General features: G+C 37.8%; 2 protein-coding genes across 2 annotated transcripts in view; one reads left to right on the forward strand and one right to left on the reverse strand.

Annotated features, from left to right (window-relative positions):
* Positions 1 to 13,480, reverse strand: part of LOC137396947 (arylsulfatase B-like) — a 258,649-nt gene that overhangs the window by 221,636 nt on the left and 23,533 nt on the right. The gene's annotated exons all lie outside the window — the stretch shown is intronic.
* LOC137397129 (general transcription factor II-I repeat domain-containing protein 2-like) lies at positions 10,201 to 12,015 on the forward strand. The gene has a single exon (XM_068083416.1). It carries the CDS (start codon positions 10,201 to 10,203, stop codon positions 12,013 to 12,015), a length of 1,815 nt encoding a protein of 604 aa, XP_067939517.1.

A 13,480-nucleotide genomic window follows, 5' to 3' on the forward strand; every position in this document is an offset into this window, starting at 1 on the left:
CTACTTATGTGCAGTCACCACCTGCGTTTAAGTATGAGGGACGGCGATAGCAACGTGATTGAAAACAGTATGCCTTTTGATATTGCAAGTGAATCAATGGAAACTGAGCAAAGTTTGGCAGATGTAGATTTTGTTATTGTAAATGAAGAGGAGCAGTAAACTGAAGCTAGTGAAGCAGCTGCAGTTCTTAGCGCAGCTGTGCCTTCCAAACAGGAGAACACGGTGATTAAAGAATAGAGAAAATATAAGTATTATGATGCTTTATTATGTATCTTGAGGCATTGACTGATGTTCTAAAAAAGAATCAAGGGGATTGATCCACGAGAAGCTAAGATATAGCCAGCCAAACACAGGTCTACCTAATAACGAATCCGATGGAAAACCCTTCGAAAACCCCGAGAATTGTGACTTATGAAATCGACTTATTGGACACGTGCTGGAGTTGCGCACCCTTACCTTCGTTGAGTATACTGATTGTTTTAGGCTGCGAGTTGTGAAACGCTTTTTGTGATCGTAAAGAATTTACAGACTAGCTTTGATTTCTCAGAAAAACCAAGCAAACATTGTGTAGTAAAGGCAATCGCCCACAACCCCTTGCCATGATTTTTCTAAACAGAAAAGCAGATTTTGACTATAGCGCCTCAAATTTTAACTCTATCTCCATCGATATGCTTCGGAGATCCTCTGTTCAACGAACGGCACGTGTATAGTCTATATGCCGGTCTGTATTATAGAATATCTGCCATTTGCAGTTTGTTTGGAATAAGAAATGGCAATGTATATGTAAATCTTTGTTCCTCCATCATCTTTCTACTTTGTACCTACTGCACCATTCAGTCGATTTTCATGATTATCGTCACTATTAATCAAACTGTAAGAACACTACAGCCATAATTTTAAAAAGAATAACTTGATTGCGCTGCTCTTGCTGTAAGGAAAGAAAACAAAAACTTTTGATTTGATTCCTCTATCTATTATCTTATCTATGATTATTTTTTATGATTAATTAATATAATAAAAATAAGAAATTATTTTTTATGACTAAGATAATAATCATAATGCATATTATACAAAATAATAATGTAACTGTGTGTACAATAAATGATGTAATTATTATAATTTGTAAAAAATTCCAAATGATACCCGCGATTGATGATTGATTGAAGAAAAAAAACTATGCAGATGCTTATGCTGAAGTTCGTATCTTTTAACATAACTTAACTAAACCCAACTATCATCAACATTGTTTATGGTAATCAAATTGAGTATGAAGTGCTTTGACACTTGAGAAGCGTAAACTGTAATGGTTAACAGCAATTTCATTGTTACAAGATATATATATATATACAATTTGCTGATCCTTGCTGAGAGATGTAATTGAAACTAAATAATATTCTTCTGCTTGTCACAATGAATATGACACTCAGCAATGACTTCTTATCTTTTTTTAGACTAACATACGCTTCTTACCATACTGTTGGACACTGTTACCATGTCACCTTATGGTTCTAAGAAGTCTAAGCGATCTCATTGTGTTGCAGCTCTCGGTGAGAACACAGAGAGACTATTCCATTGGTCAAAGAATGAGGCGGTTGCCAATAAATGGACTAGATATGTGTTGGATAAGGTAGTATAAGTTAGTATATCTTGCAGTACAATGTAGTAACTAGGTACTACATTGCTCATATCAAAATCCATCTTAGTTCTGTTAACCTAACCCCAGCACTAGCAGTCATTTTCTCAAGCTGGCAGGTAAGTTTTATGGTCCATGTTACGTGATTTAATTTAGTAACACCTCTTTCTGTGAATTAAGGTAAATAACTTTATCAGGACAAAGACAAGCAAGCTTTGCTTGAGTCATTTTGCACCTATGATTTCTAATTTTTAAATGATGCCTCAGGAAAATATAAGGTAAGCATAATTGGTATGTCAATTTGGATATGTCACAGATGCACTGCCAACAATGTAGTAGCTACATGTATGTACATGTACCACATTGCTCATAACAGATGTTTTCCACGCTACTTACCATGTTTTCTATCTCCAGTCAGACCACATTTAGTACCAGATGCACTGCCAACTATTTCGGTGCAGGCCACCCTTCCTACATCTGTCAGTGAGCGAATGGATGACACAGAACTAACCAAGAGAGGAAAGAGAGAGAGAGAGATGCATATAGTTATAAAATTTTCTTTCACGGGCCTAAGATAAAACCCTACCATGTTGTCCAACCTAAACCCTGGTGCTCTTTTACAATTGAGGTGACACTTTCTAAGCATAAGACTGTAAATCTACCAGTAAACAGTAACTGTGCAGGTAAGGGTTCTTCAGACAAAATCTTGTCCTGGCTGTTTTGGGTGTTATAGAACCAAAATATTCTATATACCATTTACACACACTAACATGCCTCATGTAATGCTAAGGGATGTGGTTATTTATTCATGATTGCAAATCCACCTACACTATACCCATTTGTTCTGAACACATGACCCCTTATTTCAATACATCAGGAATTCAGACAGGAAAACGTCTTGGAAAGTGTAAAAGACATTCTGTTGCAAAACAGTGCAATCTAATCGATGTGCCACCTTTTTTCACAACAACTCAATCTGACGGATTTTCAGATTAAGAATTAGCATCTGACTATGACACTGGTAGTGAAGTAGGTAGGCGGTAATCTTACACCGATATACAGTTGTAAATTACGCTTATATTGATTCAGGCGGCCTATAATCGTTTGCTCGCTTTCGCAAGATGAATTAAGCTGAGAGGCCTCCTCATTGAGTGAGTCTGAAGATGATCCCGATAATGATGAGAATGACCCTGACTACGAGCCAGATAGTGAAGACGATGACCAGGATACAGAAGATGTGATGTTCAGTCAGGGGTAACCTACACCATTGTTAATCAACATCATATCAGCTGCCCACTATAATTGCCATATGCTGGCGCCAATTAATAATTCAAAAACTTGAAATTTTTATTTTTAGCCGTGGTACTTGGTTTGACGAGCCAAAAGTTATTGTGTAAGAAAGTTGGGGGAGTTACGGGGAGTTTGTATGTTGTGTGCCAAGTCTTGTGTTGTAGAAGGAAGAAAACTCAGTGCTGCCCTCACATTCACCATCACTTGTCAGTATTGCATGCACACAAGGTTAGTGGAACAGAAATCACATCGTGAATATTAGATATTGTAATTTGGGCAATTCTTCATAGCTGCACTGGTTTAGCTTTGGCAGTCCGTATTGTGAGCACAGCTCTACACAATTGTGTGGTGGATTTGTGTAGTTGCTCACTCACCCAAAAACCTAGACCGGTTTCCAACACTGCGATGGATATTATTGTATGTGCTAAACTTGATTTGAATGCTGATGTCATCCAACACATCCATATGTAATGATATACATGGACATGAAATATAGGTGTTGTGACCACAGCCATCGTCTGATAAATATACAAGGCAATTATATTGGTCTCTGAGCTGTCATAATATATGTCCAAGTATCATTATTGTTTTGAGCAACCATATTGTATGAACTCTTTCAGATCATTCGATACGAACTTTCTGACTTGAAAGCTAATATGTGGAAGACAGTGAGTGGACCTGTGGTTGTGGTTGCAGGAGATGGAAGGTGTGACACAACAGGGCACTCTGCCATAAATCGGCTCTATAACTTGATGGATTGTGAGACAAACTTCATCCTATCAGCCCAGCTAGTAAAGGTAGTAAAAACAATTTGTTATTCAGGGGACAACAACAGCATATTGTCATACTCTACAGTGCATTTAAACTTCCTACGATGATATAGAATGGTGTTGTTTGATGTATGTCGGTAACAAAGGGGTCCAGCTCTGATGCTATAAAATTGGAGGGACTCAAGAGATGCAATAGAGAGATGTCAGACACAGGCTTGATCATAAGAGAGTTAGTCACGTACCGGCACAAGACTGAATGCCTTTGTAGCCAACAATTGGCTTAGCATTACGCATACATTTGAACCTTGGCATATTGCAAAAGGTAAACATAAAAAACAACTACATTGTCTTTGTCATACATGATAGTCCTACCCCAAATATAAAGTTTTATAACTTATTCTTGTTTGTAAGTAGTACAGAATGCCTAAACCTGAGCTGTAAAAGCTACCAGTATGATTGAAACAGCTAAACCATCGCCTCCATCAGTTGACACGGCAAATAATTGTCCATGTTGCGCACAAACCTTAGGCTGGAGCTGGTTACTGTAATGATATTTTAGTTGAGCTTTGTTTCATTCACCGGATGGAATCACTTTTATGATTGATTGACTGTAGGACTGAATGAATTGTAGGACTGAAGACTAAAATGCTAGACATTGGTAAGATTGTGCCGCTCAGAAAAAACTCAACTGGATTAAGCCTGTGGTCAGTAATGTCTACAATTGCGCTGAATTCTCACCTCTCAACTCCCCTCTTCGTCTAAAAATGTGGAAAAGTGTTCTATCCCATCTACAGGTTGGTAATTTTGTTGTAGGCCCAAACAATTATACTGAACGTACCTGCATAAGGCCACAAAATACCAGTATCATCAATGATGGTGTTCAATTGGTTACCTTGCTACTAAACTGAAGCATGGACATATTTTGTTCTTTTGCTATAGGATATCCACAAGTTTCCTGGTAATATTCAGTGTAAAGAGTGTCCTCATGACGACTTGTCTGGTGTTGATGGTAATGGTGAAATAATAGACTGGCTGCGCAAAGTTAACTAACAGATTTAATATAATAATGTATCTATGGTAATCAAAAACACCGTACAGTGAGACAGTGTAGGTGCCTCAATAATTCATTTCTTTTTATTCACAATTAATCTATTGTCAAACAGACATATGATTTAAATAACCCTATAACTTCTCATTTATATAGTTGTTTTACGTGGAAAGGTATGTCGAGCCCCAACTCCTGTGGTGGAGAAAAAAGACATTCTTGAGGCAGTGATGAGAGCCAGCTCTGCCGACACGACAGCCCTCGAGAACTATCATGCCGAACTCAACAAGAATGCACCAAAACTAAGTTACTTCTCATACTCTGGTATATACAATTTATCTGTTGGTAAATTCAACAATGTGGATGGTATTATTTCTGTATTTTATCAACAAAAATGTTATGTTATGTAGGTCATCAAGTCATAGTAGTTTGTAAATGCATGAACCAAATACTATTCTATAGCCTGGACTTGGCCCTATGTTGAGTTAGGCAATGTGCCAAGCCCCCACTGAACCACAAAAAGAGCGCACCCTACTGCTCCAGGATGATGCATCATCGTATATATTTTGCTTCGTGAATGTTTTTACCACGGCTGTAAATGTTGATGGTAAATTAATGTTGTCGTAGTGGTATATTCGTGCCAATGGTTTTTACTGAATATTCCATGAATCATTGTGTTCTTTGGTGTGACAGGGTTCAATTGAAAGTGATGCACCATAACGATAATGTCAATCGGCCATTCATCATCAACAAGGATGGGAATGTAAGGCAGCAAATTTTCAGAAAGAAGGTTAAAAACAACAGCAAACTTCAATTCATTTGAGGGTGCCACCAACATACGGTGAGTTTCAGCTATCAAAGTTTTGCATCATTTGGTCATTGCCACTCTGCATACCGCATTTACAAGATGTCATAATTATATGAACTTAGAAGTTATGTCCTATTCAATTAACAGAGTAATGCAATCTTTTACCAGCCTAAAGCGACATGATGTTTCTACAGTTTGAATCCTACATGCAAAGCAGGACAAAGCCTATTCCACTAGAGGACATCATACCACCAACACTAGCATCGGCAAGACCCCAGTTAACAAGGGAGGAGGTGATAGCAAGACAGAAGAGCAGACCAGGAGTGATACGCAAGCCACACCATGTTACAGTGGCTACCACTGAAGCTTATAGGAAAAGGTTAGATAATCCCTGACATTCCAGTCTGTAGCTAATGGTATGCTCTGACGTTATGAAATTTGCACTAATATTGTTCATGTCATAGTTTGATTATTGAGCCATCAGGGTTTATTTCCCTCCCCCTCTCCTTTCTCCTTTCCCGTGGAGGAGGGGGAGGAGTTAAATATAGCCAAGATGGCTCATGGTTTGATTGTCCATTCCAGTCTGGAGCTCATGGCATGCTCTGACTATTATAAAAATTGCATTAATATTGTTTATGTTGACAGGAAGATGAAAGCTACCTCAGCAGGGGCTGAGAAGAAATTGGTAGCAGCTAAGACCAGGAAAGGGGTCACAGCAAAGAAACCAAGAGCTAAGAAATCTCCAACTACAACATCCTAAAAAAAGACTAAGAAGTAATAAAGGATCATCAAAGACTGAGATTGGTTACAATGATTATATATTTTTTTAAACATAAATGTACATAAAACATGTTTATATGTAGACTAGAAATAAATATAAAAATAGTCACTTTGTAACAAATTTGCTGAACAAAAATGCATCGGGTTCATCATCGGTATCATTACTAATAAAGGGGAATTTCTTCCTCACAAACTGGTAAACACATGCAGACAGGGCATGCCTGTGCCGCTTTTTCAAGCCTGGGAAAAACCAAAATACAATAGAGTAGGCACTAAACCTATCCTTGCACCTGTAATCATCATGTATGTAGCTGAGGCTGATAGGGAGCAGGCTGTAGACGCAGTGGAGCGTAAGATGGCTAAGTCAGAAGGTTTTTCTGAAGGGTGTACGGGCACTACAAAAATTTGATGATAATCCACAGAACCATTTCTTATTCGATTCGAAGGTAATTGGTAGTTAAAATACATCGCACCCAACTATTACAGCTTGAAAGAATGTCAACAAGATAATTTTTCTTGGCCAAGACTACAAATTCTTGAAAAAGGAATTGGATACCAGCTTTCAGAGTCAACGAGCCATTCGAAGAGAACAATTTCTGGAATATAATCAAAGGGAAAACATCGGTCAACAACTGAAACGCAGACATCGTAGCTGCAGGTTGATCCGACTCCAAGTAAATACCGAAAGTGAATCGAAATCAGGTGATCAAGTTAGAATTTATGGGTATCTGAAGGAGAGTTACCATAGGTTCACCCTGAAACAAGAAAACATTACACTGCAGGAGCTTTGAAGGAAGCAAGATACCTTAAAGCAATAGACAAGGATGTCGCAAAAAACAGAACAATGAACAGGCTTACTCAGCCACAGGAAACAGACCCACTCAACCTTTTAACAAGGTAAGTATAAGTATTGACCATGCTTATCAATGAATAGAATGAAAAGGATGAAAGTGAAGGAAGCAAGCTTCTCAAAAAGAAGACAGCCAGCGAAAAATTATGGAGATAGGAGTATGCAAACACAAGGGGCCACAATTGCAACAAACGAGAGCGTTACAGACAATGCTCCAAAGCAAATTTGTGTGCCAGAAACTATCCCCATCGCAGAAACAGATATTCCGCACCCTGAAGACTCCAACGGCAGGAACCACAAAGTGATAATTATCATTCTAAAGAATCACACGATAGACATTAAGACTTAAAAGCAAGAGATTACAGCTCACGAAGTGCCCGTGAATACGAATCGGAAAAAAAACAGGAACTCAAGACCAGACTCACCAAACTTGCAAATACCGTAAAAGAATTCACAAACTTGGGGAATGCTTACTTACGAAAAACTACCTGGCATAATTGGCAGATAAATAAGTGAGACATGAGAAAGATACTACGACCATGCAGGAATTTGTGCATCACTACCTAACAAGGACAGACTCTGATGACATTATTTCACAAGATGTGAGACAACCTAAAGAGAACAACAAAGACAATTCTTTAAATGAAACAGGTAACTGCATAGAAATGATTAGATTGCCCAGAACCTCCATAAACCGATGACAGTGATACGGATATACAAGAGGATGAGTAAGACTATTCAACATCACTAGCTAATTCCAATTTGGCTTTTTATGCTTTGTGCAATGTGATACCTAAACAACAGTACACAAAGGACACACCCAATGATTTGCAGCACAAAAGAACACAACTCCCCACAAACATTTTAAATGCAGAAAAAATTTGAATGCTCTACAGATACCAGCGAGCAGACAAATTTAATCCTACAGAAAATTAATATCACTGTCCATCAGAAAAACATGATTAAACAAAAGACCACTGCATATCAATGCGGTGGGTCACGTCACGAATATCCTTTTTAATCAGTACACATAGTGACCAAAAAATGCACCAAAATGCTGAGACACAAGAAATGCCAAGCAGGTGTTTTACATGAAGGAGATGGAGTGTACATCACGAAAGAACCAACAATGCATTATATGTGACAGGTCGTATGATTTTCAATACAAACGCAGCATTTCATATAGCGCACAATAGGCTTTACAAATGAAGTTTGTCCATGTGACTTAAGACTTTCACGTTTTGAGGTGATGACCTTTATAGGGCAAATCATGTCAGAAATCAATTTCTAAGGTGTTTGATTAGCTAGGATGCTTTATAAGACTGTTTCGCAGACTTTGAAGTGATTGCTAAAGATGATAAAAATGGTGATATTTCACTTCCGGTAATTCGGTCTACATATTTTTTAATGTTTTATTGCGATGTCGATGGTGGTGATTATTGGAAGGAATTTAAGGTTGTAGATTAGTTAGATTTACAGTGTAGAGAAGAAAGTGATAGTGAATCTGGAAGCAGTGAGATTGATTTAGATTAGGGGAATGATGGATTAGATGGGAGTTTTCAGCCAAGCTTTACTGATAACAGTAGTAGTTCAGAGACTTGGAAAAAGAATGCTGCTGGTCTGCTCTGCTCAGATGATACAGGTACAGCTTTGTCAGCATATGAAAAGTTTTATCTCAACGATGACGAGTACCTACTGCAAGCAGGTAGGTGTAGTCTAAAAAAGTATTGCTTGTATTATTATGAATATTATTTTATTATGTATTATTTTATTAGTATTATTATGTAGTATTATCATCTTCTTCCAGTTAGGTTGAAATGACCAACTATCTCTTTCCCTTGCCAGTCTAACCCTCAGTGTGATAAATGTATTTGGTCTCATGAAGTTGCACTTACCTCAAATCAGGTAGCACAATCAAAGACCCGACTGATAAGTATTAAACTTGAGTTTTTTAAAGATGTAAACTGACATGTGGCTGCATTGCACGATTTGAAGTGTATAAGATACGCCTAATACGCGCAGTCAATCAATCACTAACCAAGGAGAGCAGAGATCTTATCATTCTTGGAAGATTTCAGCCATAGTAAACATGTCAGAGACAACTGGCAAAAAGCACAAACACAAGGAGATGCAGCGAGAGCGAGACCACTGGAACTTTTTTCACGAAGGTAGGATGTTTTCGATGTGTTACCATAGAAAATCTGTGATCGAAAGCTGTTGTGATTACACACTGCTACATAATGCTTTCTGGCGTGTATGTCAGAAAATATGTTGTAAAACATTTCTTTTTCTCAACGGAATTGGGAAAAACACTTTTCAAACACTGATGAAACACTATAAAGCATAAGGAGCTGTACTAAGGAGCTTCAACTACCAAGGTAGAAATAAGAGAGCTGTCACATCAGATGATAGCAAGAGCATTGCAGACTTCTTAAACCACATCGCCTCCGTTCATTCTCTTGAGCAGTGCTGCCCAACGTCCGGCCCGCGGGCCGGATCCGGCCCATGAAGCCTTAGAATCCGGCCCGTGCGTCAGTCTTTAACTTATTCCTGTTATTAACGCAGAAGCTTACAACTGTTATTTTTCTTCGAAGATGATTGGCTACTAATCAATAGTTTTCAGTTTGAAGAATTCAGTAGCGTTAGGTCAAAAATTAGTGTCTTTGCTGACATTGAAAAATTGATAAAAAGTGAAGTATCACAGCGTGTACGATTGATTGATTCGATCGTCGAATCAAAAGCCTCAGGGCGCTCACCTCAGCTGGTTGAAGAAGGACTGCTGGGAAATTACCATAGATATTTCAATAGAAAACGCTGAACTTTTTACCGCTTATTGAAATATCTATGGTATTTTCCACCGAGGCGCGCACGCCTTATTGACTTTCCGCATCAATAAAACTGGCTTTTGAGGTGATTCAATTTCAAATATACTCCAGCACAACCTTTGATAAGGAAGCCTTCTTATACCGATGAGCAAATTACAGTAGTTTCTTTTTCACAATAAATTTCAAATTTTGTTCATCCATGGCGTCGGCTAGAAAAATCAGAAAAGTAGACAAGGAGAATCGCAGGTTTAACGAAGCATGGACAAATTTGTATTTCTTTGTGGAATCAAATGCAAAATGTCTTTGTCTGATCTGTGGTGAAACAGTCGCAGTTCTAAAAGCTGAAAATGTGAAACGGCATTACACATTAAAGCACGCTTCGACCCATAATCGTTATGAAGGAGATCAACGCAAGGAGAAAGCACTTTTACTTCAAAAGAATTTAGTCTCACAACAGAACATTTTTCGGAAAGTAGATGATGAATCGAAAAAGTACGCCAAAGTGAGTTTCGTCATTGCTGAAAAGATTGCACGCAACATGAAACCTTTTTCGGAAGGAGATTTTGTCAAAGAATGTATCACCTCGGCGATTGAAATTCTGTGCCCAGAGAAAGAGAAAGCTATAAAATGTGTTAGCTTGTCGCGTAATACAATAACCCGAAGGATTGAAGAACTGGCCAAAAATACGAAAATGCAGTTGAACGAACTTTGTAAAAACTTCGAAACTTACAGCATTGCCATCGACGAATCTACTGACATTACTGATACACCACAACTGGCGATTTTCGTGAGAGGTGTTGATTCAACTTTTAATATCACTGAAGAATTACTTGCTCTATGCCCCATGAAAGGAAATTGCACGGGTGCTGCTGTTTTCAAAGAAATCGACACTGCACTCGAAAAGGCGGGACTGACTTATGATCGTCTGGTGGGAATTGCTACCGATGGTGCACCGGCCATGATCGGCAAGGAGCAAGGCTTGCGTGGTTTCATCCAAAGAAAACTGGAATCCCTGAATGTGAGTAAAGACCAAATATTGTGGTACCATTGCATTATACATCAGGAATCATTTTGCTCCAAAATCTTTAAGTTTGATCACGTCATGGATAATGTCGTGAAAGCTGTCAACTTCATTAGGAGTCGTGCATTGAATCATCGACAGTTTCGAAATTTTCTCGATGAGATAAACGCCGAATTTTCTGGCATTCCTTACTTTACCGAGATCAGGTGGCTCAGCCGTGGACGTACTTTGAAACGCTTTTACGATATTCGAGAACATGTGGCAGCATTTCTTGAAGCAAAAGGAAATTTATGCATCAATTTTGATGACGACAAATGGATGAATGATTTTTCTTTTCTGGTGGACATTACAGACAAACTGAATGAGTTGAATGTGCGGTTACAAGGAAAAGAAAAACTCATCCATAATTTGTTTGGGGAGGTGACAGCTTTCCAAAAGAAACTGGATTTGTGGATTGCTCAAATTGCTGACAGCAATTATGCCCACTTTCCTTGCCTTCAGAAACAGTCGCACATTTCAACCATGAACCGGGAATTCTTTGTGAGTGAGTTAAAACGGATGCAGGAAGAATTTGCCAGGAGATTTAAGGATTTCCGTGCTTGTGAAGACCAGCTGAAATTTTTTTCAATGCCTTTTGACGTGGATCCTGCTGATGCCCCCGTTGAGCTTCAAATGGAATTGAATGAATTACAAAGTGATTTTGATGTCAAGAGTCAATTTTTAAATAGGAATCTGATGGACTTCTACAAATACGGTCTGCCTCACACTCAATTTCCAAATCTTACATGCTACGCAAAACGCTTTCTCGTTTTGTTCGGTTCGACATGGATGTGTGAATATCTCTTCAGTCGCATGCAATTAATAAAATCGAACAAAAGAAATTCTTTGAGTGACGCTCACCTCGAAGATGAACTCCGACTGGCCTTAACAAATATTCCGGCAGACATCGAAAAGCTTCTTGATGACTCGAAACAATTTCAAGTTTCTCACTGATATTTTCGTTCATTACCGGTTTACATCTAAAATGAAATTGTTTTATTATTGAAATACAAAGCCATTTGAACAATGTTTTTTTTAATCTTGATAAATTGTTGAATTTATTTTATAGAATTTAAGGCACTAAATCAAAATTTCTAATGATCATTTCGTATTCATGTAATATCTGGAGACTATAATCTTTTGATAGCAATAAAAGTAATAGAAATACATGTAGTATCATATGTAGGACCCCCTATGTTTAAATTGAGTTATGAATTATAATTGTATAAAGGGTAATTTCTATAAATAAAAAATACAATCAATATTTACAGTTCTGAATACTTTTCCAAACCATTTCAAATAGTTCTATTAAAGAATGTAAGACTAGAAATGTGAGTCCGGCCCACTGGCGTCATTTTTTTTTAAATCCGGCCCATGTTCGGAAAAGGTTGGGCAGCACTGCTCTTGAGCTTCCAGGCCAAGCTTCAGTTAAACCAGCTAGCGTTTGAAATTTAAAAATCCAATGCTTTTAAAGCTTAATTATGGTTATTTTATTTTGCGATTAGTTAAGCCAAGTTAATTATAGTGTCAGAGCTATGTTGGACATTATTCATCAAAAACATTCCACTAGGCCAGGCAAGGGCAAACTACGGCCCGGGGGACACATGCGGCCCGTTAAACTTTTTAATCCGGCCCGCCGAACTTGAAATTAAATAAATTAACTTTGAAATAAATAAGCCATAACTGTCACGAACAACTTTTATCGTACTAACTAGGTATATCAAACACGCTGATTCCCATTTTGTACTCAAAATAAAGATTAGTCTACTTACTTTCAGAGTAGTGAAGGCTTTTCACAGCAATTTAATATTGGTCTTGAAAACAACACGATCGCCATTACAAGCTCCGCCCAAAATTACGTGACGAAACCTAGCTTTATAGGAACAGAAGTTACATAGGGATGTTTAGACCGATTTAGAATAATAGAGATGGTTGTTTTAAAATCCATTAATATCTAAATTCAGCCTTAAAAATAATATCAGTCTGTTCTGAAAGGTAGATACGCTATTTAGCATTGCATATTTTAAAAAGCGCGATACCAGCGCTAGCTTGTGATAAAACCGCGCTTTTTGAGCTCATTGTTCTCGGCGTTCAGCCCATTTAAACGTCATGTAACAAGCTACGAGCAATTTTAAATAGTTTATATACCTTTCATAAAAAATGAAATTATTTTACAGGCTGGATTTAGATAATGGGTTTTAAGACACCCATCTCTATTATTCTAAATCGGACTTGTAATTCTAAATGGGCGGAGCTTGTAATGCCGATTGTGTTGTTTTCCAAACGGATATTAAAACGCTTTAAAAAAGCCTAAATGACTTTGAAGGTTAGTTACCTAATCTTTATTTTGAGTACAAAATCGGAATCAGCATGTCTGATTTACCTAGTAATTACGATAAAAGTTGTTCGTGACAGTTAT

Source organism: Watersipora subatra, chromosome 5 (assembly GCF_963576615.1).
Source record: "Watersipora subatra chromosome 5, tzWatSuba1.1, whole genome shotgun sequence".
Classification (NCBI taxonomy): domain Eukaryota; kingdom Metazoa; phylum Bryozoa; class Gymnolaemata; order Cheilostomatida; family Watersiporidae; genus Watersipora; species Watersipora subatra.

Bases quoted from the DNA above. Each gene is read 5' to 3' on its own strand.
- LOC137397129 (XM_068083416.1), top strand. From the start codon at position 10,201: ATGGCGTCGGCTAGAAAAATCAGAAAAGTAGACAAGGAGAATCGCAGG.